The sequence below is a fragment of the Mustela lutreola genome, chromosome 15 (genome assembly GCF_030435805.1).
Source record: "Mustela lutreola isolate mMusLut2 chromosome 15, mMusLut2.pri, whole genome shotgun sequence".
NCBI lineage: Eukaryota > Metazoa > Chordata > Mammalia > Carnivora > Mustelidae > Mustela > Mustela lutreola.
The window spans coordinates 34,268,019-34,294,854 of record NC_081304.1 but is presented as its reverse complement, the minus strand read 5'-3'; the positions used below and the strand labels follow the sequence as shown (position 1 = coordinate 34,294,854).

At 36.4% G+C, this 26,836-nt stretch overlaps 2 protein-coding genes and 1 long non-coding RNA gene across 8 annotated transcripts in view; 1 reads left to right on the top strand and 2 right to left on the bottom strand.

Annotated features, from left to right (window-relative positions):
• Positions 1-10,977, bottom strand: part of INTS2 (integrator complex subunit 2) — a 48,622-nt gene extending 37,645 nt beyond the window's left edge. The window contains exons 1-7 of one of the 4 annotated variants that reach the window (XM_059149088.1): positions 10,881-10,977; positions 9,278-9,584; positions 8,497-8,635; positions 6,334-6,436; positions 4,714-4,827; positions 1,368-1,498; positions 925-1,098 (exon numbers count right to left, since the gene is read on the bottom strand). In XM_059149088.1, the coding sequence (XP_059005071.1) occupies positions 925-1,098; positions 1,368-1,498; positions 4,714-4,827; positions 6,334-6,436; positions 8,497-8,635; positions 9,278-9,584; positions 10,881-10,890 (978 nt within the window). In that variant the 5' untranslated portion in view covers positions 10,891-10,977. Of the gene's footprint in view, positions 1-924; positions 1,099-1,367; positions 1,499-4,713; positions 4,828-6,333; positions 6,437-8,496; positions 8,636-8,988; positions 9,040-9,277; positions 9,585-10,591 lie in introns of those variants that run through there. The other 3 variants (XM_059149087.1, XM_059149089.1, XM_059149090.1) reach the window with 3 other exon arrangements.
• A 26-nt stretch (positions 10,978-11,003) lies between these two features.
• On the top strand, positions 11,004-19,603 carry LOC131816402 (uncharacterized). 3 transcript variants are annotated; one of them, XR_009348050.1, is made up of 3 exons: positions 11,004-11,308; positions 14,622-14,810; positions 18,185-19,603. It is a non-coding gene; the product is annotated as an uncharacterized LOC131816402 (long non-coding RNA). The 3 variants fall into 3 exon arrangements; XR_009348051.1 differs by lacking the exon at positions 14,622-14,810; XR_009348052.1 differs by lacking the exon at positions 18,185-19,603 and having other exon boundaries at positions 14,622-17,611.
• The window catches only part of MED13 (mediator complex subunit 13), a 107,138-nt gene continuing 99,679 nt past the window's right edge, over positions 19,378-26,836 (bottom strand). Inside the window, exons 28-30 of the mRNA XM_059149085.1 lie at positions 26,432-26,605; positions 23,705-23,805; positions 19,378-23,362 (exon numbers count right to left, since the gene is read on the bottom strand). Of these exons, the coding sequence (XP_059005068.1) occupies positions 23,230-23,362; positions 23,705-23,805; positions 26,432-26,605 (408 nt within the window). The 3' untranslated portion in view covers positions 19,378-23,229. The remainder of the gene's footprint in view (positions 23,363-23,704; positions 23,806-26,431; positions 26,606-26,836) is intronic.

The window sequence follows — 26,836 nt, the reverse complement described above, 5'->3', positions numbered from 1 at the left end:
ATTTTGATGATGAATCTAACCCAGAACACTAGTGATTCCCAAAATTCTTTCCCAGAGGGTCCAGAGGTCAACTCTCATTTTCTCACAAGCATACAATGTAGTTTTTCAAAGGTTCTATTGAACCAGACATTAAAGAGAAATGCAAAAATGTACTCTTCTCGCTAAATTTTTGGAAAATATGTTCATTTTTCATTAAAAATATGTTCATATTTAATACGGTTATTATTGTTATTTTCAAATGAATTCAGTAGGGGCACCTGGGTGGTTCAGTTAGTTAAGCATCTGCCCCTGGCACAGGTCATGAACCCAGAGTCCTGGGGTTGAGCCCCATGTCAGGCTCTCTGCTCAGCAGAGAGGCTACTTCTCCTCTCCCTCTGCCTCTCACCCCTCTCCTCTCCCCCTGCTCCTTCTCACTCACTCTCTCTCAAATAAATAAAATCTTTAAAAATAAAAAAAATTAAGGGGCGCCTGGGTGGCTCAGTGGGTTAAGCCTCTGCCTTCGGCTCAGGTCATGATCTCAGGGTCCTAGGATCGAGTCCAGCATCTGGCTCTCTGCTCCACAGGGAGCCTGCTTCCTCCTCTCTCTCTCTCTCTCTGCCTGCCTCTCTGCCTACTTGTGATCTCTGTCTGTCAAATAAATAAATAAAATCTTTAAAAAAATAAAAATAAAAATAAAAAATTTAAAATAAATGAATTAAGTAAATATTTCAAAGTTTTCATTTGTAATATGGTAAATATCAACAGATAAAAGCACATAAACAAAAGCTCTTTAGTGCCCTCTAGGATTTAAAATGTCAGGAGTTCCTGAGACTAAAAGTGTTGAGAATCACTGGTCTAATGACCTCATTCTACAAGTGTTTCTTCCTCTTTTATTAGTTGCCAAAATAACCTGATTCTTAGCCTAGAAGATCTTTAAACCCTCACCTGCTGTCCATTTCGGATAAAAGTTCCAAACCAAGTCCGGACTTTCGCATTTGTTCCAAGAAGCAAACCACTAACAAAACAAACCAAGTCACTCACTCCATCTTCACTAGCTTCATTTTTAGTGTGATCCAATGTCAAAGCCACTCCAAGCCCTGGCAAGTGACATTCTTCCACCTAACATAGTGAAGAAAACAAACTGAACTGAGTATCATAAGGAAAAGGGCCAGGACACTTAAGTGTTTAGATGTTTTAAAGCTTCTGAAGTTTAGAAGAAGACATATCCAAAACATAAAAACCCAGAGAGAATGGTAATAATAATTATAATAATATAACCAATATACAATTATAATTTCAAATTTCTACAAGATTCTAAAACTACCTTGAGAAAGTTCCTGATCATAATACAAAGGCTTTTGTCTCATAAAAATAATAAAATCTCCTACCACCATCCCTCGAACTTTGAGGGCCTGAGAAGGATTCATTTTACATAAGAAGCGTAGGGCATCTGTCCTGCGCCTTCCTCCAAGACTTTCTTCATCTTGCCGTTCTCCATTTTTAATCAGACCCCTGCAAACTGAACATTTAATATCCGCTATTACTTTAAGCTTTCGAGTAAGATGTTAGAAACAATTTCTTCAGCCTTTTAATTAATCATTTATGTGTCACAGACACTACAGAAGAAAATGATCAGGGAATTTGAAAGCAGAGCTATAGAAACTAGTCAAAATAAAGCACAGAATGAAAAGAGACAAAAAAGGAACAGTGAGCTGTGGGGCAACATCAAGTAGTCAAATATAATTGACTACTTGACTATAGTCTCAAAGAAAAAGAAAATGGAAGACAAAAATATATTTGAAGACATTTTTTCAAATTTGATGAAAACTATAATCACAGAAGCTCAAGCAGGATAAACACAAAGAAGATCATATCAAAACCCATCATAATCAAATTTCTGAAAACCAGTAGAAAAGAGAAAATCTTTAAAGTAGCCAGAAAGGAAAAATAAATAAAAGCAGCCTGCAAAAAAAAACCCAAACATTATGTACAGAGGAACAGAAATCAAAACTACCACAGACAACAGAATGACATCTTTAAAGAGCTAAAAGAAAATGTCACCCTAATATTTTATACCCAGTGAAAAATATCTTTTTTTTTTTTTTTAAGATTTATTTATTTATTTATTTATTTGACAGACAGAGATCACAAGTAGACAGAGAGGCAGGCAGAGATGGGGAAGGGGGAGCAAGCTCCCTGCTGAGCAGAGAGCCCCATGCGGGGCTTGATCCCAGGACCCTGAGATCATGACCTGAGCTGAAGGCAGAGGCTTTAAACCACTGAGCCACCCAGGTGCCCCGAAAAATATCTTTTAAGAATGAAGACAAAACCAGGTTTGTGTGTTTGTTTGTTTTTTCAGATTTAAAACAAACAAACAAACAAAAACAAACAGAAAGTGGCGCCTGGCTGGCTCAGTAGGTAAGAGTGTGTGACTCTTGATTTCCAGGTTAAGGTTGAGGCCCACACTGGGTGTAGAGATTACTTAAGAAAATAAAATATTAAAAATAAAAACAAATAAATTTAAAAAGCTGGAAAAATTTGTTACCAGCAAACCTGAACTACAAGACATGTTAAAGAAAGTATTTGAAGCTAAAGGAAAATTATATCAGATGGAAATGTGGAACCCCAAAAGAATGAAGTGGGACACTTGGGTGGCTCAGTCTATAAAGCGTCAGACCTGATTTCAGCTCAGGTCATGATCTCAGGGTCATGACACTGAACCCCAGATCAGGCTTCTTATTAAGCATGACACCTGCTTAGGGTTCTCTCTTTCCCTCTCCCTCTCCCCTTCTCCCCCAAGTCACACTCTCACTCTAAAATTTTAAAGTAGCACAAAGGACAGGAGAGGAAAATAGAGAAGTATATTACATTATATGTGAAGAGGTATAGAATCATTGAAAGTAGACTGCCATAAGTTAAAGATGTATACTTTATTTTTATCGTTGTAGTTTAATTGTTTTTTCTTAAATAGACTCTGTGGAGCCCGACACAAGGCTTAAACTCATGATTCTGAGATCAAGAGTTGGTAGCTTGGGGCGCCTGGGTGGCTCAGTCAGTTGAGCGACCAGCTCTTGATTTCATCTCAGGTCATGATCTCAGGGTTGTGAGATCAAGACCTGCCCTGGGGTGTACACTCAGCACAAAGCCTGCTTGTCCCTCTCCCTCTGCTCTTCCCCCCCACTTATACTCTCTCTCTCTCAAATAAATAAACAGTCTTTAAAAAAAAAGTCAGACGCTTAACTGACTAAGCCACGCAGGTCCCCCAAAGATGCATACTTTAAACCTGACAACAATAAATTGAGAAATAAAAATGTGAAGAAAAAGATTAAGCAAAAACATATAGCTAATATGACAGTAGTAGAGATAAAATGGAATCCTAAAAATTTCAATCCAAAGGAAGAAAGTAAAAGGGAAAAAGGAAAAAGGAAACAAACAGAAAACAACTGCAAGATGATACACTTAAGTCTAACTACCAAAATAATCACATTAAATGATCTATGTAAACAGTCTAAACTCTCCAATTAAAAAGGAGAAACTATAACTAAATTTTTTACAAAAAAACAAGATTTACCTATACTTGTCTACAAGAAACCCACTTAAAGATAGAGATTTTTCAAAAAGATGGATATATATCATGCAAATACTAATTGTAAGCTGCTATGGCTCTCTCAATTAAGTGGGTATCAAAAGAAGATACATTACCAGGGATAATGAAGCATATATCATATTGAAAAAGAAAAAGGCTCAACTCATCATGAAGATATAATAATCCTAAATGTACATGGACCCAATCACAGCTTCAAAATTAATGAAGCATAACTGACAAAATGAAAAGAGGAACAGACAAAGCCACAGTTATGTTTGGAGACATCAGCACTCCTCTCTCAGTAACTAGTAAAATATGTTGACAGAAAACCAGCAATAGCACAGTTTTTACAAAGGACTTTTACTTATCTTGTGATATTTAATAAATCTCTCAGAAATGTAAGGGAAATGTTATTAGTGATACCTCATCTTATACATGATTCATATCTTGATCAAGATGACACAAAAAGTGAGTGACAAAGCTAGAAATCCACTGCTTTTTCCTCTTTGGCTCCTAATTCACAACCTTGCTCAATAAATGTTTTTATTTTTATACCACACAGACCCAAACAACAATCTTCAATCAATCAGTAGTCATTTGAAATAGAGGTGAAAATTTCAGTTGATTTTTCTCAATTTCTACTTTTCTGCAAACTGACAGAAATAAGGCTAAAACACAAAGGGTTTAATGGCTGCTATTTCGAATTACATGTTACTTGCACTGCACACTGGATGTTTCACAGATAATATGTCTTCTTCCCTTTGGTCCATGAGCATAGAATTACAGCTTCTAGTTCTTTAGTATTTTTTACTGTGACTAGTGACAAAAAATTATTTTGTTGTTCACTTAATGTACTTAAATTTGTCATCTAAAAACAACCTTGAAATCTTCTCAACTCAGTATTTCTACAATAATATTTCACTAATAAACTTTCCAAAGAGAAAATCTCAAATAAAAGCACATAAATATAGGGGCTCCTGAGTGGCTCAGTGGGTTAAGCCTCTCTCTCTCTGTCAAATAAATAAATAAAATCTCAAAAAAAAAAAAAAAAAAAAAAGCACATACATATTTCTTCTTAGCTCAAAATTTCAGTTCCTGTAACTACACAAGCAAATCTCTTCAATAGCCTATTTTAAAATTACATTTACCTTCATTAAAACTATCAGGAACATTGGCCACCAACAGACATAAGAACCAAGCACCATTTCTAACATGTAGCAAGGCTTCAGCTACATCCACTATAGGAAGCAGGGAAGGGAGCTCTACAAGAGAACAAAGTCAATGTTACTATCAAGGAGTGATATTTCATCATATTACACATAAGCATTTTTTGGCATTTCACAAATGTGATTTGAAAGCAATTAAGGTACTTTCTTTTCATAGTCTAGAGCTGAACGGTCCAGGAGGATAGCCACCAGCCACATGTGGCTATTAAAATTTAAGTTAATGGGGTGCCTGGCTGGCACAGTGGATATAGCAGGAAACTCCTGATCTCAGGGTTATAAATTCAAATTCAAGCCCTACCCTGGGTGTAGAGATAACTTAAAAATAAAATCCTTCCCCAAAATTAATTAATTAATTAATCCAAATTAAATAAAATTAAAAATAGTTCAGTCCCGGTAGCCACATTTCAAGTAATTCGTAACCACATGTGGCTAGTAGCTACTATACTGGAAAGCCCAACATGTATCACTGCCACTGCTAAACTGGACGGTGCTGGGCAAGAGGGATTTTCATGAAAATCTTGGCTTTTTTATGTCCTCTATCTTTCTAATCCAATCATTCAAAGTTAGTAATTTGAAATATTTCAATCCCCCCACAAGTATTATCTTAAGTTTAAGATAATTGGGATTATAGGGGCACCTGGGTTGCTCAGTGGGTTAAAGTCTCTGCCTTCGGCTCAGGTCATGATCTCAGGGGTCCTGGGATCAAGCCCCACATCATGTGGAGCCTGCTTCCCCCTTCTCTCTGTCTGCTGCTCTGACTACTTGTGATCTCTGTGTGTCAAATAAATAAATAAAATCTTTAAAAAAAAAAAAGATAATTGGGATTATAGTCTACTTATCATTTACCCCTTGCTTTTTTCACTTATAGATTATGACATTTTTTTTTTAAGATTTTATTTATTTATCAGAGAGAGAGAGGGGGAGAGAGCGAGCACAGGCAGATAGAATGACAGTCAGAGGCAGAGGGAGAGGCAGGCTTCCTGCTGAGCAAGGAGCCCGATGTGGGACTCGATCCTAGGACGCTGGGATCATGACCTGAGCCGAAGGCAGCTGCTTAACCAACTGAGCCACCCAGGCGTCCCGATTATGACCATTTTCTAACAGATTATTAAATTCCTTCAAATACACTACTTAATGACTGTATAACATGCTATACTGTGGAAATAATATAATTTACTTAATCACTATTCTACTGCTAGCCACTTTTGTCTTAACATTTTAAGGTGCATTGTTATTAAATATATAAAATGTTTATGGGGCGCCTGGGTGGCTCAGTGGGTTAAGTCGCTGCCTTCGGCTCAGGTCATGATCTCAGGGTCCTGGGATCGAGTCCTGCATCGGGCTCTCTGCTCAGCAGGGAACCTGCTTCCCTCTCTCTCTCTGCCTGCCTCTCTGTCTACTTGTGATTTCTGTCAAATAAATAAATAAAATCTTTAAAAAAAATGTTTATATAAAATAACACAATTTCCAAGTTAAGAAGTTACACGGTACCATTTAATAAGAAACTACGAACATAATGTATCTTAGCAGTCATTATTGTACCTGCTTGTAAAATACAAAGTACATCTGCGGCTTCCTCCAAATAGACTGGACTCTCAAATAGCTCAGATGACTTAAAAAAAAATTCTCCACTGGACTCAGACACCTTAAAAAAGAAAAAGAAAAAAAAGAAATAATGAATTCTATTAATTTCAGATAATGTATTAAATCCTTTAGTACTTTTATAATTATTTATTGAGTTTACAGACCACGTTTCTAAATATGTCATTAATATACTGCAGCAGAATATGCAATATTTGATGAATTTGAGCCATTTTAATCACTGTGACATTAATTAATATTCAGATACGGCAATATGGGGCTCAATAATGTATTTCTATATAAATATTTGGAGACATCTGGAATTAAAGGTATGACAAGCCAAACAAATGAACTAGAAATGCTACCTACAAAAGTTATAGCTCAAAAAAAAAAAAATAAGACAAGAAATGGTAACCTTAAAGCAGTATAACAAATATAAAGTATGTTCAATAGCAAATTAACTGTAGGAAAAACAAAAAATAAAAATGTAGATCAATATAAGTACCTACTAAATGTTTAAAAATCTCCTACAGTAGTTTCATCACACTTCCCATTTCCTGAAGAGTTCTGAACTGAAATAATGGAAACCTCCCAGAGGAGAAACGTCTTTTTCCTTTCTTACTTTACTAGATCTATAAATTAGATATTAAGAAAATGATGCTGGAAAAATACTGATTGAAATTAAGCCCATAGTACAGTAGAAAAGAATAGAAAGAAATAACTGTTTGTAATAGAAAAACATTTTTTAAAAGATTTGTAACAGATATACTGGAATTAAAGAAACAAATAAATTTTAAGAAAAAAATTTTAAAAATAAAGATTTCTAATGTATCTGAAAGACTATCTAAAACTAACTAACTGTACCCCTGCCACCATCACCAGTATTTTCTTTGGAAACAGAATTTAGAGTTGTTTGGTCCACAGTTTATAAAACTAAACGTTATTATTAAAAGGAACTGACCTTGAAATTCTAACAGTAAATAACAGTAAATAAGTAAAAAAATAAACTTTTGCCTCTGAAACTCTGGGCTTAATATATAAGCCATCTTAATATGAAGATCCATCTTAACTCTTTTTATAGTAGTCCCCTGACATGCACAAATTTAAATTCAGAGTTTTGATTAATCATAATTACCCAAAGGTCCATGAACTAAGTAATCTATCATTTTGCTGACATGAAAAGTTGAATAGCTTTCTGTAGTATAGAAGCAATTCAGCCATCTAGTGAGTAAGGCTAGCCAACAATCCTACATCCAATTCAGCTTTGATATTTCCTATTCACTATTGTGTGAGATAATGAGTGCTCATTCAGTGTCTAAAGGAATCACTTAAATTTTTCAGGTACATTTTATAATATTTTATGAAGAAAATCATATCCTATAAGGATATTATCAAATTTAGTAATTTGTAGAAGTCTTGAGCTATGTACCCTTCTAGGTATCAAGAAGTCATTGTATGGCGTCCATAGAGAAAAAAATCTCTACAGTAGAAAATACAGAGTCGGTATAAGTGAGAGAAAGTGGTAGAGAAAGAGGGCACCTGGGTGGCTCAGTTGGTTAAGTGACGGCCTTAGGCTCAGGTGATGATCGTGGAGTTCAGGATCCAGGCCCTCATCGGGCTCCCTGCCCAGCAGGGAGTCTGCTTTTCCTCCTGACCTTCTCCCTCTCATGTTCTCTCCCTCTCATTCTCAAATAAATAAATAAAATATTTACAAAGAAAAAAAAGAAAAGAAAATAGTAGAGAAAGAAAGGTAGGCATTTAATATCCTTTTAAACCTTTAAAAGGAAAACACTTTCAAAACAAATAGAAATATGTGTGAAAGAGGATGCAAGTTGGCTGTTTTCTAGGCTGTTTCTACTTTCTTTTTTTTCTTTTTAAGATTTCACTTATTTATTTGTCAGAGAGAGAGAGAGGACAAGCAGGGGGAGGGGCAGGCAGAGAAAAAACAGGCTCCCTGCTGAGCAAGGAGCCCCATGATGAACTCAACCCCAGAACTCTGGGATCATGACCTGAGCTGAAGGCAGACACTTAACCGAATGAGCCATCCAGGCATCCCCCGTTTCTACTTTCTGTGTGTAGACATCAAATCATGCATATTCTGATGTGTGATTAAAATAAATGCACCTTGTTCATAATTGCCAACAGTTCACTAAGCACAAGACGCAATCGACGAGGTGAATCACTGTGTTCAAACTCCAAAGTCAATCCATGCTGAAGCTGTGATACCAGGATGCTCTCACCACTGCCTCCTCCAAGTTTATGCCTAATAAGGTACACATGTGTAAAACAACAATCATGAGAACACTGACAGAAATAATATAAAATTATCTTTAGTTGAAATAATCTACAAGAGAATGTATTAATTCTTTTCATACATTTCATGAATGTAATATTTCTGAAATACTATTTAGTTTGCCTATTTCAGGGATTCACAACTTATATAAAGACTCCAACTAATAGTTGACAGCTACTTCGATGAACAACAGTGGCTCGATATTGGATTCACAATGGGTGGGGAAGAACCAAACAAATGCCCAGAATTTGGGGAAATCAATGTTAAGCTCAAAAAGCCTCCTGGGTGACTCCAATAAATACTTTTATTCTAGGGGAACTTACCCTCCCACTTCCGTTGAGTAAATGATCTAATCAGTTTAGCATGAAAGCAACAGTATATGTAGCCAAACTTCTCTACACATTTTAGAATACAGAATTCAAAAGATTCTAGAATTTTAGCTATAAATAGAAAAGAACTAGGTAAAATGCTCTCCAAAGTTTAGATTCTCAATCTTTTCTGGGAGAATACATCCAATAAAAAGTCCTAAAAGCTCCAAAGAAATATTTGATTCCCTCTTCTTTGACAAATCTAAGTAAATCCCAACCCACATATCATATAGCACAACATTACCTAAGCTGCTGTTCCTTGCTGGCATCCTGTTCTAAAGCATGAAAATCCACAGACAACAAGGCAACAATGGAATTGACAGCTTCCACTCCAGAGAGAAGACGAAGGATCAGTTTTTTATCCTGAGCCCAGCTTTGGCTCTGGTCAGCAGGAGCACAGAGTGCCATCCGCACCAAGCAGGGCAGGAGAAGTCTTAATTCCGGATCACTTAAAGATGCCAACCGAACAACATCCACCTTCTGCATTGCCTCGAAAGCAAAAGGGCTGACAAACTGAAGACTTGTACATTCAGCCATTATCACTGTCGATCCTAATGATTAAAAAATAATAATAATAACAAAAACAGGAAAGTAGGTATAACTCCTGCATGTATGAATGGCCCTCTTTAAAAACCCTGAGAAATGTGGTCTTTCTTTAATAGGTTCCCATGCTGGCTATGTTTCTGGCACAATTAAAGGCTCCCTATGTTTTTACTCCCACCTAAAAAGTGAGAAAGAAAACGGAGTACATTAATAGTTCCTCCAGCCCTAGGGATCTTCTGTTCTAATACTTATTTTGCAAAGAAGAAATATGAAGCCCAGAGAGATTAAGTAACAGGCATATAGTGATGACTAGCTAGTGGCAAAATCCAAGGCTGAACGCTCATCTGTTAAATCTCAGTCCAAGACTTTCTCCACTGCATCCACCGTCTGAGCACCACAATGCAAATAAAAATGAGTACTAAAGAACGTTCCTCTTCCGCACCTCTTTAGTTTCTTACGCCTACTCAACAAATGGAAAGAACTGTTAGGCTTCTCTTTCCCACCCTCCACAACTCAATGGAAGCTAAATCTCATTAGCCAAAAGCAATGCCAGATGCAACGTTCTGGAGATCATAACACTATCCTAATGTCCCTTGTGTTGCATGGGCAGAAAAACAGCTATGGAGATGCAATTCGCTATGGGAGAAAGAGTTCCACTTGGACACTTCTCTGTCTTCACTAGTCATCAGAAGACTTCCTCCCCCTCGTCCCCCCACCCCCAAAAGGCAGGGAGTAGGTGGCCAAAGCTATCCCCTCTAAAACCCACAGACTAACCAAATCGTGGGTTAACGGAGCCCTGAGCAGAAAAGTTACTTAGTTTTTAAGCAAGAGGAGCTGCCCTTTTCAAAGAAGGGCGGGCTGAGGGAGCAGAGGCACCAAGACCTGTGTATGCTCACAGGTCTCGCCCTCAGCGTAACGAGAACCAACCAGTCGCTCTGGCAGAGAAATGTGAGGCCAGTGACCGACAAGAACCGGGGAACGCGCTAAGGCCTGAGAGGCGGAAGCTCTGTCATACCTTTCAGATTTGCCCTCCAACCTCCCGGGACCCAACACGGATTCCGCGCCCTAGAGGCGGGACGCTGTAGAAATCAAGAGCGCGATCCGAAGTTGGGCCTAGGCGATAATCCCGATTCGCCAACCCTAGCTGTGCCCTGAGTCGTCCCAGGAACCAAAAACCCAGACGCCGGGATCAGTGGGGTCGGCAGTGCGATAGGCTGTATGGGGACACCGCACAAGCACAAAGAAAGAATCCGGACTGAAGGGAAGGGAAAGCGGAGGGAGCTGTTTCAACCTTCATCCAGCACCTTCATTCATCCCCAGCGTCTGGCTCCCCTCGGCCACCGTACTGAACTGAGAGGACCGCTGGCTGCGAAAGGAAACCCAGAGACGTCGGCGTTGATGCGACGGTGCGCGTGCGCGGCCCCACCCCTTCCTCCCCGCTGTTGCCCAGCCTAACCACACCACTCTACACACGGAGATTTAATTTAGTCCAGTGCTTCCAGTGTCTTCTCTAAAGCGTCCTTTTCGATTACGTCCTTAAGCCCTCCCGAGCTGCAGCTTCATCGTCATAGGATTTTTGCGGCACCTGAATGAAGTAACGTATGTAAAAGAAATGTTAAAGTTGTTTCCACTATTCTTTGACCGGAACACCAATGGAATCAGACTGTACTCTTCTCTCCATCTCTGCCTCTGCCCTCCTAGCGCCAAAGTTCTAGAATCCTAGGATTTACAGGTGAATTTAAAATTAATCTTTTCCTGAGCTTGCTTCCGCTATTGACCTCACACCCTCCTGGTCAGAAGTTAAACATCTTAATTTCACTGTTCTGTACTTTAGGGTCAGGGGTTGGGGAATGGGAAAAATGGGTAAGGGGGAGTGGGAGGTACAGGCTTCTAGTTATGGAATGAGTAGCTCCTTGGAACATAGAAGTTGGTATTGTAATAGATGTAGCTACACTATTTCTTCCAACTCTGGTTGTTTATTATCTTGTGATCAGTAATGGAGAAACAACGTGCAGATCCATTTCAGTCTAAGACAACGCAGATTGATTTTCCCAACACCATTTGTTGAAGAGACTGTCTTTTTTTCATTGGATATTCTTATCTGCTTTGTCGAAGATTAGTTGACCATAGAGTTGAGGATCCATTTCTGGGCTCTCTGTTCTGTTCCATTGATCTATGTGTCTGTTTTTGTGCCAATACCATACTGTCCTGATGATTACAGCTTTGTAATAGAGCTTGAAGTCTAGGACTGTGATATCACCAGTATTGGTTTTCTTTTTCAAACACTCCTTTGGTCTTTTCTAGTTCCATACAAATTTTAGGATTATTTGTTCCAGCTCTGGAAAAAAGTTGATGGTATTTTGGGAGAGATTGCTTTGAATGTATAGATTGCTCTAGGTTGCATAAACATTTTAACAATATTTGTTCTTCTAGTCCATGAACATGGAACATTTTTCCATTTCTTTGTGTCTTCTCAATTTCTTTCATGAGTGTTCTATAGTTTTCTGAGTATAGATCCTTTTCCTCTTTGGTTAGGTTTATTCCTAGATATCTTGTGGGTTTTGGTGCAATTGTAAATGGGATTGACTCCTTAATTTCTGTTTCATTGTTAGTGCATAGAAATGCAGCTGATTTCTGTGCATTGATTTTGTATCCTGCCACGTTGCTGAATTCCTGTATGAGTTTTAGTAATTTGGGGGTTTTCCACATGAAGTATATCATCTGCAAAGAGTGAGAGTTTGACTTCTTTGCCGATTCGGATACCTTTTCTTTTTGTTGTCTGATTTCTGAGTCTATGACTTCGAGTACTATGTTGAACAGCAGTGGTGATAGTGGACGTCCTTGCCATGTTTCTGACCTTAAGGGGGAAGCTCTCAATTTTTCCCCATTGAGAATGATATTCACTGTGGGCTTTTCATAGATGGCTTTTATGATATTGAGGTATATTCCCTCTATCCCTACACTGTGAAGAGTTTTAATCAAGAAAGATGCTGTACTTTGTCAAATGCTTTTTGTGCATCTGTTGAGAGGATCATATCATTCGTGTCCTTCCTTTATTTATGTAGTGTATGACATTGATTGGTTTGCAGATGTTGAACCACCCTTACAGTCAGGAATAGAACCCTTTTAGCCACAAACAGAAGAATGAAACTGGACCATTTCCGTACAACATACACAATTGACTCAAAATGGTTGAAAGACCTAAATATAAGAGGAATCCATCAAATTCTGAAGGAGAGCACAGGCAGCAAATTCTGTGACCTCAGCTGCAACTTTTTGCTAGACACATTTCTAAAGGCAAGGGAAACAAAAGCAAAAATGAATGACTGGGATTTCATCCCAGTGAACTATTGGGATTTCATCAAGATCAAAAGCTTTTGCACAGCAAAGGAAACAGTTGACAAAACCAAAAGATGACTGACAGAATTGGAGAAGATATTTACAAATGACATAGAGAAATAGCTAGTATCCAAGATCTGTGGGAACTTATCAAACTCAACATCCAAAGAACAAACAATCCAATCAAGAAATGGGCAGAAGACATGAACAGACATTTCTGCAAAGAAGACATCCAAATGGCTAACAGACACATGAATAAAAGCTCCACATCACTTGGCATCAGGGAAATGCAAATCAAAACCACAATGAGATACCACCTCATATCAGTCAGAATGGTTAAAATTAGCAGGTCAGGAACGACAGATATTGGCAAGGATGCAGAGAAAAGGAACACTCTTACACTGTTTTGGTGGGAATGCAAGCTGGTGCAGCCACTCTAGAAAACAGTATGGAGATTCCCCAAAGAGTTGAAAATGGAACTATCCCATGACCTAGCAATTGCACTACTGAGTATTTACCCCAAAGATATAAATGTAGTGATCCAAAGGGGCACTGTACCTGATGTGTATAACAGCCAAACTCTGGAAAGAGCCCAGATGTCCATCATCTATTCATCAGATGAATAGATAAAGATGTAGTGTGTCTGTATATAGAAACACACACACACACACACACAGGAACACTACTCAGCCATCAAAAAGAAGTGAAATCTTACCATTTGCAATGATGTAGATGGAACTAAAGGGTATTATGCTAAGCAAAATAAGCCAAACAGAAAAAGACAATTATCATCACTCAGAATTTAAGACATAAAAGGGGATCACAGGGGAAGAGAGGACAAAATAAAGCAAGAAGAAATCAGAGAGGGAGACAAACCATAAGAGACTCTTAATCATAGGAAGAAAACAGCATTGTTGGCCAGCGAGGTGGGGGTGGTGGGGATTGGGTAACTGGGTGATGGACATTAAGAAGGGCACTGGGTATTATATATAAGACTGATGAATCACTGACCTCTACCTCTGAAATAAAAAATACATTATTTGTTAATTAAATGAATTTAAATTTTAAAAAATGAGAAAAAGTATAATAATATATATAAAGGGAAGGCTAATCATATTTTTTAAAAAGACTGATAAATCACTGACCTCTACCTCTAAAGCTAGTAATACATTATATGTTAATTAATTGAATCTGAATTTTAAAAAAGGAGAAAAGGGTGCCTGGGTGGCTCAGTCAGTTAAGCGTCTTCCTTCAACTCAGGTAATGATTCCAGAATCACGGGAAGATGTTCTGTATAGGGCTCCCCGCTCAGAAATCTGGTTCTCCCCCTGACCTTTCCCCTTCTCATACTCTCTCTCTCAAATAAATACATAAAATCTTTAAAAAAAAAAGAAAGAAAAAGAAAAGAAGAAAAGAGCAGAACACACCCAGCCCAAATAAGATAGCTGGAGTATAAAGGTGATGAGTGCTGACACTAAGTCCCCTTTCTTTCCCTTCCAGTTTTTTTTAAAGATTTGTCCGGGGGGTGCCTGGATGGCTCAGTGGGTTAAGCCTCTGCCTTCAGCTCAGGTCATGATCTCAGGGTCCTGGGATCGAGCCCCATATCAGGCTCTCTGCTCAGCAGGGAGCCTGCTTCCCCTCTCTCTCTGCCTACTTGTGATCTCTAAAATAAATCTTTTTTTTTTTTTTTTTTTTTTTTTAAAAAGAGAGAGCATACAAGCAGGGGGAGTGGCAGAGGCAGAGGAAGAAGCAGGCTCCTCCCTGAGCAAGGAACATGATGCAGGACTCAATCCCAGGACCCTTGGAATCATGACCTGAGCCAAAGGCAGATGCTTAACTGCTTAACTCACTAAGCCACCCAGGCATCCCATTCTTCTCTTCCAATTCTTACCTCAGTGAGTATCACCCACTACCCAGAATTGCTCCAGCCAGAAACCTGGAAGTCATCCCAGGCTCCAGGCCTCTCCCCATTTACATCCACATAGTCAGTCTTTCAAATCTACATTGCAGTGTTTGCCAGTGAAGTAATTTTGACCATCATATAGAATTTAGGGAAAAAAGATTTACTCATGAACTTTTTCTTATTAACATATAATGTATTATTGACTTCAGGGGTACAGCTCTGTGAATCATCAGTCTTACATAATTCACAGCACTCCCCATAGTACATACCCTCTCCAATGTCCATCACCCAGTCACCCCATCCCTCCCACCCACCTCCCCTCCAGCAACCTTCAGTTTGTTTCCTGAGATTAAGATCATATAATTGCCTTTCTCTGATTGACTTATTTTGCTTAGCATAATACCCTCTAGTTCCATCTACATCATTGCAAATGGCAAGATTTCATATTTTGATGGCCGCATAGTATTCCGTTGTAGATACCTATATACCACTACTCATGAACTTCTGAGTTTTAGATCTGCTTCCTCTGACACTTATTCCCAAACTATACTAAAATAAATTTTTAAAGATTTTGCAGCTGTGGTATTTAGACAGATTAAGAACGTATATGTGCTTATAAACCACAAACTTTTTGATTAGTGAAGGAGTAGCTTATCTTATGGTGTACTCTTTGTGATATAAAATGCTTGAGGAAATAATCCCCTTTTAAGATTAATGTGGTACTGAGCTTATTACCATTTCTACTCACAAAAAGATATATTTCATCAACTGTTACAATTTTTCAGATTTTATCTTTTTTAATTTTTTATTTTTTTGAGAGAGAGAAAATGGGAGGAAGGGTGGGGGAGAGGTATAAAGAGAATCCTCAAGCATACTCTGCATTGAGCTCAGAGCTCCTTGTCGGGCTTGATCTCAAGATCTCAAGAGTGTGAGATCGTGACCTGAGCCAAAATTAAGACACTCAGACACTTAACTGACAGAGCTACTCAGGTGCCCCATTTTTTTACTTTTTAACATTTATGAAATTGGAATGTCTTTTTAAAAAATATTTGAGAGAGAAAGCATACATACAAGTGGGACAAAGTGGCAGAGGGAGAGAGGGAGAATCTTAAGCAGGCTTCATGTCCATGCAAAGTCCATGGTGGAGCTCGATCTCACAACTTTTGAGATCATGGCCTGAGCCAAAATCAAGAGTCAGATGCTTAACCAACTGAGCTACCAATAAGCCTCTGACATTGGGATGTCTCAAAATCAGTAGTGTAATTTACTTAGCATTTTTTATGTTTTAGTGGTACATAAAATTATGTCTTAACAATTACTGGTGTTTAGATATGGTGAAACATGCTTCAGGTCAAAATAGCGACTCCTTCCTAAGTGAGGTAAATACTGTCCTCTGAATGGCTTACTTTACTCTTTTCCACTTTTTTAAACTATTTTTCAGTAAGACTAAGGAGAGAAAGAAAAGGAGAAACAGAAAGAAAAACAGTGATGTTTCAGATATACTAGGTGTAGATTACTGCCAGGGAAATGAGCTTCAAGAAATTAGAAGACCTCTGTATTTAAAGACCAATATTCTTTGGAAATATAATCATAGAATATCAAAATAAAATGACCTCAGGAGTCATATAGTTACAGATTTCTCAACATAGGACTTTCCTAAGGTTTTATTTATTTATTTGTCATGGTGTGGGGGGGCAGGGAGAGAGAGAGTGCACATGCAGGAGGAGCAGGAGGCTGAGGGGGAAGCAGGCTTCCCGCTGAGCAAGGAGCCAGATGTGGAATTTGATCCCAAGGATCATAACCTGAGCTGAAGGCAGATGCTTAACTGAGCCAGGCAAGCGTCCCAACATGGTATAAAATTATCCTCAATAGTGTCCTGTTTTATATTGTTAAGATTCCTTCTATTGTTTTCTCCTTTGAGATCTTTTGGACTCTTCTTTTACACTGGCTGTCTGCCTTGGCTATGCAGATCATATCTTCATTAATTTCATGAATATTGAATAGAATTAGGTCCAGCCAAGATTCTATAGCACAAGATTGGAGACAACCCTCCAGGTTGATACAGCTCCATTAATCAAGCCTTTTTGGATGATTGTTCAATTAATTATCAATCATCTCAACTACTAAAACACTTCCCTGCTTTGGGATAAAGTTCACTTTCCCTAAGGTTGCACTCAAATTAAGAGCTTTTCATGGTCTGACTTAATTCTGGCTTGGACTCCTGCATTATCTATCTCATCTATCTCTCATAAGCACCTGTTTTAGTCTGTTGGAACTGCTTGTTTCCCAAATCCTTCATGGTATTCATGGGCTGGCCCTCTCCCCGCCCTCTCAACTGGTTCCTTCTGTCTGAAATTCCTTTATTCTCTTTATATAATACCTATGTATCCTTTAAGTGTCACTTTGTTTCCAAATCTTTTCTTGACAAACCACCTATCTCTTCATTAAAGTATCCCTTTATCAATGTTCCCAAGACACCCTTTGCTCCCTTCCATCATAGTACATCACATATTGCACTGTCTTGTTTGAACTTGTCTCTCCTAAAAACACGAAACACACAACCAAACAAAAAACAAGAACAAAAACCCCTCTTCCCTCCTACCAGAATAGAAGTACCTGGAGGGCAGGAACTGTATTTTATTTCTTCGCCTTTGGCACAGTATGGTACTGAATACTGGTTTAGATTAATGATTTCAGTGTAATGATACCATGAAACCTTATTAAATAACCTAAATATGCATCTCTGTATTGTTTGCTAATGCTGTCAAAATAAAATGTAGAGATTGATTTCAACTATTCTACTCTTTCTTGTATATGCACTGCATTATTATATTACAGTAGGCCTATGGTAATAATTATATATATATATATATACACATACACACACAAGTATGTTTGTCAGTAGACTAGAGCTAAAGTTCAAAGATTTATATCTCATGACTAGTGTACAGCAGATAGTCTGTTAAACAAAGAGTGCTGAAACTATGCTGTTTTCTAATCTTTTTTTTCAACTAAATTTGTCTGTAGTTTCTAACTTTAAAACTAAAACACGGGTAAGCTGTAGGTTTCCACTCCTCTGGCATCTTCCAGTTTTCTACAGCATTTCTGAAATCATTATCTACAAATTCTTTTAGTACCAAGGATGTAACTTTCTTGGACCTGGCACCTTTAAGTCCTTTTTGGTCAGTTAACTATCTCAGATTTTAATTTCATCATAGTCAAGTTATTTTACATTTTAGTGCTTAAGGACCCTTCAAGCTGGTTTTTAGTTTCTCCCTTTAGAAGGAAGATAAAAAGTATTAAATACATGTTCTTTGCATTTTTTTCCGTCCTTGATCTTGCTAAAAGCATTTTTTTTCCCCTTAGGATTTTATTCATTTGAGGGAGAGTGAGAATGAGAAGCAGGATCCCCACCAAGCATCTCTGTGGGATTCGATCCCAGGACCCCAAGATCATGACCTGACCTGAAGGCAGACTCAACCAAATGAGCCATCCAGGCGCCTCTAGAAGCATGTTTTAAAAGTCCTGTTATAGACTTTACGCATTTTTTTCCTCTGGCATGCCTTAATCATTCTGCATTTGAGCCTTCTACAGAACATAAAGGGTGTATTTGGAAAGTTGGAAAGCCTTAAGGCAAAAATAACCATAGGGGTTTCAAAGAACTCATATGCCTAAGAGACTGGGAGGAAAACATATGAAAGAAGCCCATTTTGAGGTTTGTGAAAAGAAAGCAGGGTATAGGTAAGACTTTTGGTATTGTTTTATTTTATTTATTTATTTGACACAGAGAGAGAGAGAGAGAGAGCGCACAAGTAGGCAGAGTAGCAGGGAGAGGGAGTAGCAGCCTCCACACTGAGCAAGGAGCCCGATGTGGGGCTCGATCCTAGGACCCTGGGATCATGACCTGAGCCAAAGGCAGTTGCTTAACCAACTGAGCCACCCAGGCATCCCCAAGACTTTTTTTAGTATTTAGATCAAGCAGCAGCCATAAAGGATTTTAATCTACCATGAAAAAAATTACAGGTAATATGAACTGTGAGATGTAGAATAATTTAGTAAGGTACAAGTTCCAACAACATACACCTCCTTTTAAAGCCCTATTTTAAAACTTTTGCTGGCAGAAACTATTTCAAAATGAACACGATAATTTGGGGGTTTGTCCTTACTCAGCTTAAGTTTGTACAAAAATATTTAAAATGGGTGCCTATACAAAGTATTTTTAATGGATTGTTCATATCTGAACCCCTATATTATGTTTCAAAACATTTATATGAACAAATAGGACTGAACTAAGCTTTAAATATTTGAAAGTAACTTGTTTAGACTAGAAAACTGATACCAAACTGATCAGTCTAAAAGAAAAATGTATGTACATATAATTTTCTTGTATATTAATCATTGATATAGTTAAAATCTCCTTTTAAATAAAATACTTCAGATAGAGAAATTAAAAGTCCATTAATTTCTAGGTTATCCCTTTCCACTTACAATGAAAAAAGTACTATTAATTTTTACTAAGTTTAAGATGGAAATATTTTTAACAGAATGAGACACCACAATGAAGGCTTCATGAATAATTTATTCCATTTGAAGTTTTGTTGTTTTTTTTTTTTTTTAAAAAGTATAAACCTTTTCATTTCCTCAATCACAATTTGTACAACTCAGTGTTATGGCATTCGGCAGCAATAGTGTTTGTTCCTTATTCTTTTTTTTTGTCACATTAAAAAAAAAAAAAATTGGACCATATTAAATGTCACTGCTAAACAACAACTTTAAAACGCCCCTTCATAAAGTGACCAAGCTATTTTGAGAGAGTTGATGCTGACATGTCCAGTAATGACATTACAATTTGTAGTTTAAACTCAGTAACTTTAAGGTCCACAAATCCAGTTTACTTTGAAAAACTAAAGCTATTTTAAAACTTCATGAATACATCAACCTGAGGAGTATTTTAGGTCCCAAATCCAGTTTTTAATTCATACTCCACAAAAGAGAAAACATATGAAAATTTAAACCACAGTTCTTGGGCCCATTAAAACACCAAGAAAAACCAGAAGGTTAAGATTTCTAGCTGATTGGGGGGGGGGAGAAGTATGTCAAAAACATTTTTCCTTAATTTAGACAAACTAAAATCTTAAGAGGAAACCCAGACCAAAACATTACTCATGCAACATTAAATGTATTAATAGACTGATATGTGATGCCATAGTGGATGAGTAGCAAATTATATGATGCAACAGCATTTAAAAACTTCCTTTTAATGTATTCAATTTGAACATTTTAAATAACGCAACATAGTATTTTGATATTACAGTATTAACATAGTGCTTGATTAAAGATCTGCAAATCTTTGTAGTAACACATTAAGTTAAAAAATTACCTCAGAAGGTAAATATGAAGACGAAAAGAATATTTTAATACAGTAATCTGTGCCATACTGACAATTGAGTACGAATACAGCTGAGGATAGTTGACTAAGTAGTAAGAGCTTAATTTTAGTGGTTTAAGAAAAGTTTAGAAAGATTTAAAAATTACAGCTACTTTAAAATTTAAGGATTACATATAAGTACACTTGGTGGCCTTCTGGCCAAACAATAAGGTGTACAGAAATTTATTCATACAGTGTTAATTCACAGTCCTGATAACTGAATGGCTTGCATAAGAAAGTATGGCTAGATGTTTCTCACTGGCTGGAAGCAGACATTATATAACTAATCTTTTTAAATGCCAAAATACTGAACTTCCACCCTGCTTGGTAATGGATAACTGCACAAAAAACACATTAGCACTGTAACAAAGAAGTCAAGGTGTTGGTGATCAACTGGTATAAAGTATGTATTATTTTGCTTTACCATTTAAACAAACAAAAAAACTACCCATACTTGTCTGTGACAGTACATTAGTAAGTCAGATCCATCATCCTGCATAAAAGGCTTAATTTTTTTCTGAAACAAGTCTCCTGACCTTTTCTAATGGCTATTTAATAATGTTCTATTTAAATGTGAACTTGTATGTGAAGGGAAGAAAAAAAATTCTTATCAGTAAATCCTGTATATTTGGGAACTACTCCCTGATTCCCAGTTAAGAAGTAATTGTATACTGGGTTTCTTCCTTATGGCTCCATATAAAAGAAACTGTCAGGGAATAATTTTTAAAAATCTGTTTTCAAACTGAGGTGTGGTTACTATAAGCTAGTGATATTAAACAACTGAGAATATAGCTCTTATTTTTAAAAGTCACTACTGAGCTAAGTATATAAAAAATGATACTTTTTATAGAAATTCCAAATAAACATCTTTTCCCTCAAATCTCAGACAAGTTTAAGTACAGAACAAAACATGCCAACATAATCTGTAGTGTGCTAGCATAATTTAAAAATGAATGCAGAGATGTGATCTTCAAATTTTAATTTCAAAAATGCTGACCACTGGAATTGCATTGTAATTTTGAAGAAGTGATTGAAAACCTTTGTCACCAGTTGTGTTCATTATAGAAAAAACAAGACTTGCTAATGTTTTAATATACACAATTTGAAGAAGTTATACTGTTCATAAGAAAGTGATATTTAAGCTAAGCATATAGTATTTACAAAACAAGTTTCAGTAAAAACAAAATAAAACATACCGAATTACAGTTTTGTAAATACAACTGATTTTGTCTTTGTGAAGAATTAGTGAATGTATAAATTCGGAATTTTGCTAGACTGCTTCCAAGAAAGATAGGTAGACTTGGTGACTGTGAATTCAAGTCAGCAACACAGGTAGGAGGCTAACTTGGACTCTCTTGTGAGCAGCACTGTAGAAATAACGTTTTAACGGGGTAAAGCCTGCATAAAAGCATTTTTCTTGGCATGTGCAAACAAGAAGGGGGAAAGCTGTACTGAAGGAAGGGGTGAATTAAAGTCCCTAAAATTCAAGTCCCTTCTTTAGGGAGGTGAGAACCTCCTTGGCATATGCCCTGCCTTAATCTGAGCTGTGTTACAGAAAAGTACAGACTCTGGTGTTTGGGACTGCCATCTCCAAACCAAGAAAATTAAATAAATAAAAAAGGCAAAAGAAACAGGTTAAGTTTAGAAAATGGTTCTTTAACTAGTGGAATAGAGTCTGAATACCAGAATTCACTGAGAATCTATTTACACCACAGTTTGATGCACACACACACACACACACCCATACATATGCAACTCTCACACACATTCCCAATCTTTAATTTAAAAAAAACAAAAAAAGTCAAACAATCAGAGTGACTGTTCTTAAAATAATTTGTAAAATGCCTAGAGCTGGGCTAAATTTCAACCTTATAGCAGATCCTGAAGATAATTTTCATAATTAATAATATTCCCATGCCTAGATGTGCCACTGTCAAAACTGGAAAAAAAAAAAAAAACATTTAAGCATGTAACATTAAACACCAAAATTAGTTTAAGCATTCAGTAGCAAATGTTTTTCTTGTAAAACTAAGTTTCTTTCACTGGAAATGGCCTGAAATATTAGTCATAGCCCTAAACCATAGTACAAAATATAACTGAAGAATTCTCATTTTATTCTAAGTTAAACCACCCAACAATATCACTTGTATATTGCCATCATGTTATTCTGTAAAGGTGTGATATATAAAATGCTGTAAGACCTGGTACCTTTTTAATTTATAAACACAGTGAACTTCATTACTGTACATGTACTCTGCAACTACAGCTTAGCTGTAAATCCTCCACACACAATGGTATGGACATTATTCCCCCTCTATCCCCATTAAACTGTACATCGAGACAATACAAATTTACTGTCCGTCCCACCCACCCCCTTACAAAAAAATAATACTCTAAAAGCAACCCTACTGCAACTTTTTAATTAAGACGATTACATATATTTTAGACCAATTGCTTTAAAGCAAGAAGGCAGTATAAACCTTCTAGGAAAATTTTTATAAAAGAGGTTAAGAAATATAAGACAATTTATACATTTAAAAACTTACAATAAATAAGAGATGCAGGCATTTTTGAATACTAGATACTATAATCCAATACAAGAACATCTTGATGTTCTGAAGCCATATGTTGAAATTCATTGTTCCTCATGTTTCCTCTCCATGCTTTTAATATTCATTTAACATGACTGGGTACTATGGCTCATTACTTTTCACAAATACTGTGACTGGAAAAAAAAGGTTAATTTTGCTACGAAAATGTTATAATACGTTTTGTATGATCAGTCATCATCCTAAAGAGTTCAGTATAGTCAGTGAAAAATAGCAGGGTTATAGCCCCTCCCCCCAAGTCAAAACAATATTTGTTGAAGTAATAAGAATTAGACCCCATCACAGATGACTTTCACTGAGAAGATAACTGTAACTTAATCTTGCAGCGAAATATTTTCCTTGTTTTTTTCTTGTACAGTTCCACTGAATGAAGATCACAGCATATTCATGATAAAGTTATATAACTGATTCAGCACCACAAAATGAATTGGGAGACATGAGCGTCTGTCCTGGATTGCAGGGTCACAGGTTAGCCAGGAGAGTGCATTGTACTGTTCCAAAACAAACCTGAAAAGTATAAGTCATGTATTTATTTTCACTGTAGATTTTGGAAGCAGTTCCCAGTTATGGCATCTAAGATTCAAAGCCACTTTAAAAAATGGTGGAAGGTATAGAATAAAGAGTTCTAGGGGAGATTAAAGATTAACTAATTTTCATAAAAAGTACTCTCAAAAGTAGATTACACATGCTAGGAAGAAAAGCACTCATTCTGAATGATGTACTTCATCTAGAGATCCAAGGGTACAAAACTGTAAATTATTGCCAAATATGAGAAAACTACATGAGAATCAACATTATATTCTTTCAAAGATGCAATGGAGAACCTTTAATGGTAAAAAAGAGTTATACCTGAGGACATCTGAAGTCTGATTTGAGTCAAGTGGGTGGGAGTGTTTACTGTGAAGCAGCTCATCAGATTGCACTGAAGGCACGTGGAGGTGCAAAGAGGCCTAAAAAAACAGGAAATCAGTCAGCCAAATGGAAAAGTTGTTGGTTTTACCTTATTTTTCCAAGGTCTCGTCCTTGATGAAATACATTTTAGACCTATGTAATGAATGGGCACCACTATAAAGCTGTTCTTCTTGATTAACCAACTTATTATAGAATTAATTTTTGAGTGCATAACTTATATTCAATCTTACTTTATTTTCATAAGCTCTACTGCTTTTGAGACCACATAATAATCCTTAAAAAACTTATTTAAAAGGTATTTTAAAAGTCATCTATTTTCTGAGTGTAACATGCCTAGATGTGTAAATGTTTAAAGAAGCCCTAAGCTGATAAACCTGAATAGTCTGTTTACACGTTACTTAGAACTTTAGACTATACACAGACATGAAGATCTAGCACTGAAAAATATACGAGGAGTAAGCATATGCAAATATACTGCTTACAAATCTATAATTTTAAACAAACCTACCTATGGTGGAATTGTGAGCACTCTAGTACAGTGCATAGAATGCCTTCTTTTGCCCATGCAATTTCATACTGGAGGCTTGGTGACAACTGTCACACCCATTTCAGTATGACAATGAAGAGTAGAAAAAAGGAATTTCAATTAAAGTGAATCATTTTTTGTTTACTGAGTCAATATATATAAAGTGTTTAAAAAAAAACTATGAGAGATGGAGAAACTCTTTTAGAGATCTGTATACTGTAAAAGGTACTATTTCATATTTAGGTGATTTCTCCTCTACAATAGCAATTATATATATTTATATATATATTTATATTCTTGTGTTATATATTCAAGAATATAACCAAAGATAGATATTTTTTAAATGCCCATAAACTCTTGATTTATAAGTCATAAGAAGAAGTCTCATATGGCAGATCACTACAGATTAGATGAATAGTCAGTACTAGAAATTACTATTTAATTTCTATGAAAAAAAGATATTTTTAATCATCTAGGTTACAAACCATTATTTTTCCAAGTAAAGAAAAACACATCAGGTGATTTTATTGCCTATGGTATAGGAAATAAAATGGAATGTATGAAAACAAAAGGTGAACAAAATTACGGTAAATTATGCCTTACCTGGTAATTCAGACCAGAAGTCCTAATCTTGTTACACTGTATCTGAGGGTGAATGCCCACTTTACACTATCCTCTCTGCAAATAAATATTGAGTAGAAAAGAATCTGGATAGTCCCTTGGACTTTTTGTAAAGTGGTGTTTCCTAAAAAATTGTTCTGTGAAACACTAAGGTCATGAATTATGAACTGGTGTTACACAATTGCTTTTTTGTGTATTAAAGTAAGTTTGGGAAATAGTAGGTATACAATGTTATTTACTGCTGTTTTTTTCAAAGACTTTAATGTGCATACATGTATTATAACAACAAAAGGGGGGAAGAAAGCATGTGCAACATTTCCCAAAGGACCAAAGAACCCTTTGTTTTTTAGAAACACCAAAGACTATTTTGCAGAAACACTCTTGGGAATATGTTCTTGTAATGAGATCTGTATAGACTACTGTATATATATATTGGAAGGGAAAGAAAAGTCATATATGTCCAAACTTTTATTACCCTGGCTGACACTCCCTAAATATATTACTGCATCAATAGTCAATTCAGATCAAGAGCTGTTGTATTCTTTATGAATGTGCTACAGAAGTTCAGTGCTTAGACTCAAATGTCACGGACTCAATGGTATGTGGGCCAGGGGTATCAAGATAGCAATAGGCTTAAGAGAGGGCAAGCCTATTCGTTCAGGTACCCACTAGAATATAATCCCCCAAATAAAGCATAGTATCCAGCTTTTACCCTAAGAGTAAAAAATCAATTGACAAGAATTGAGATTAGCATGACTTCTGGAATAAAAGTCAACTTCTGGTGCATGTATGTAAGAAAAAGTGAATCAGATCTGAATTTCCTATTTTGGAATAGTAGTAAGCTACAGAAGTAACATCCTGGATAGGGCTTTCACATCTCATTTTACCCCTTTACAATGTATCTCAACCTCATTACGTCACTTGCCAATGACCTTGTTTTGATAAATAAGTCAGTATGGGTCTCAGAATCTTAGCACTTGGAAACCACTTAATAGTTTTAACATAGCAATTTACACAAAGCTAGAAAGAAATTTTAAAGAGATAGTAAATGGACCTAATATCAAATATATTCTTAGAGAATTATGAATCTTTTAATCCCCAAAATACTGTGGCATAATAGCGGTATGATGTAATTCAAAGAATAATAGTATAATCATGAAAGGACACAGACTATAATTCTGGGTCTACTACCAATTTATGACTTTGGACAAATAAGTTTTTCTGAACTTTAATATGCTCACCTAGAAAATGAAAAGGTTAGATTAAAAGTAATATAAGGTTCACCCAGCTCTATACTTCATATGTGCAGCTGCAAATATTAACAGCAAGGGTCCCAGAAATACGAAAAGATAAATTAAAAGTTCGAACTTAGTAGAGCTGTTTCATAATTAGATAACTTCTTTGTGATCTTGTCATATTTCACAATTCATTTAATAAGACCTTAGACACCTCTATATTTCTTTGGAACTAAGGCATCAATCAGCATTATTTAGGAAGTGGCATAGAAATGGAAATACCTTAAGAAAAAGGGGACACTGATATTGTGCTTGAGGACATGCTGACCAGAACCAGTCAGGTAATGGACCTGCTTTGGCAGTTGATACAAAGTAACCAAGGGCCAACGGTTGCTGAAGAATATTAGTTACTTCATCATGAGATTCTGTTGAAAGTAGCCGATCAGTACCCTGACCCTTAAAGAGAGAAAATTAAAAGTATATTAATTCATTTGATACACGTTGGCACTAGATATACAGAATGATTTATGGCAGTCTATCTTATGACATCAACTTAAAAAAAATACTAAAGGATATTGAAAAAAATCAATTGCTATGTACTGAGAAGATCATAATTAGTAACAATATTAAAAGAATGAGTTTTAAGAGTTATATGAGGAAATAAATATACGAACTATTTAGTAAGTT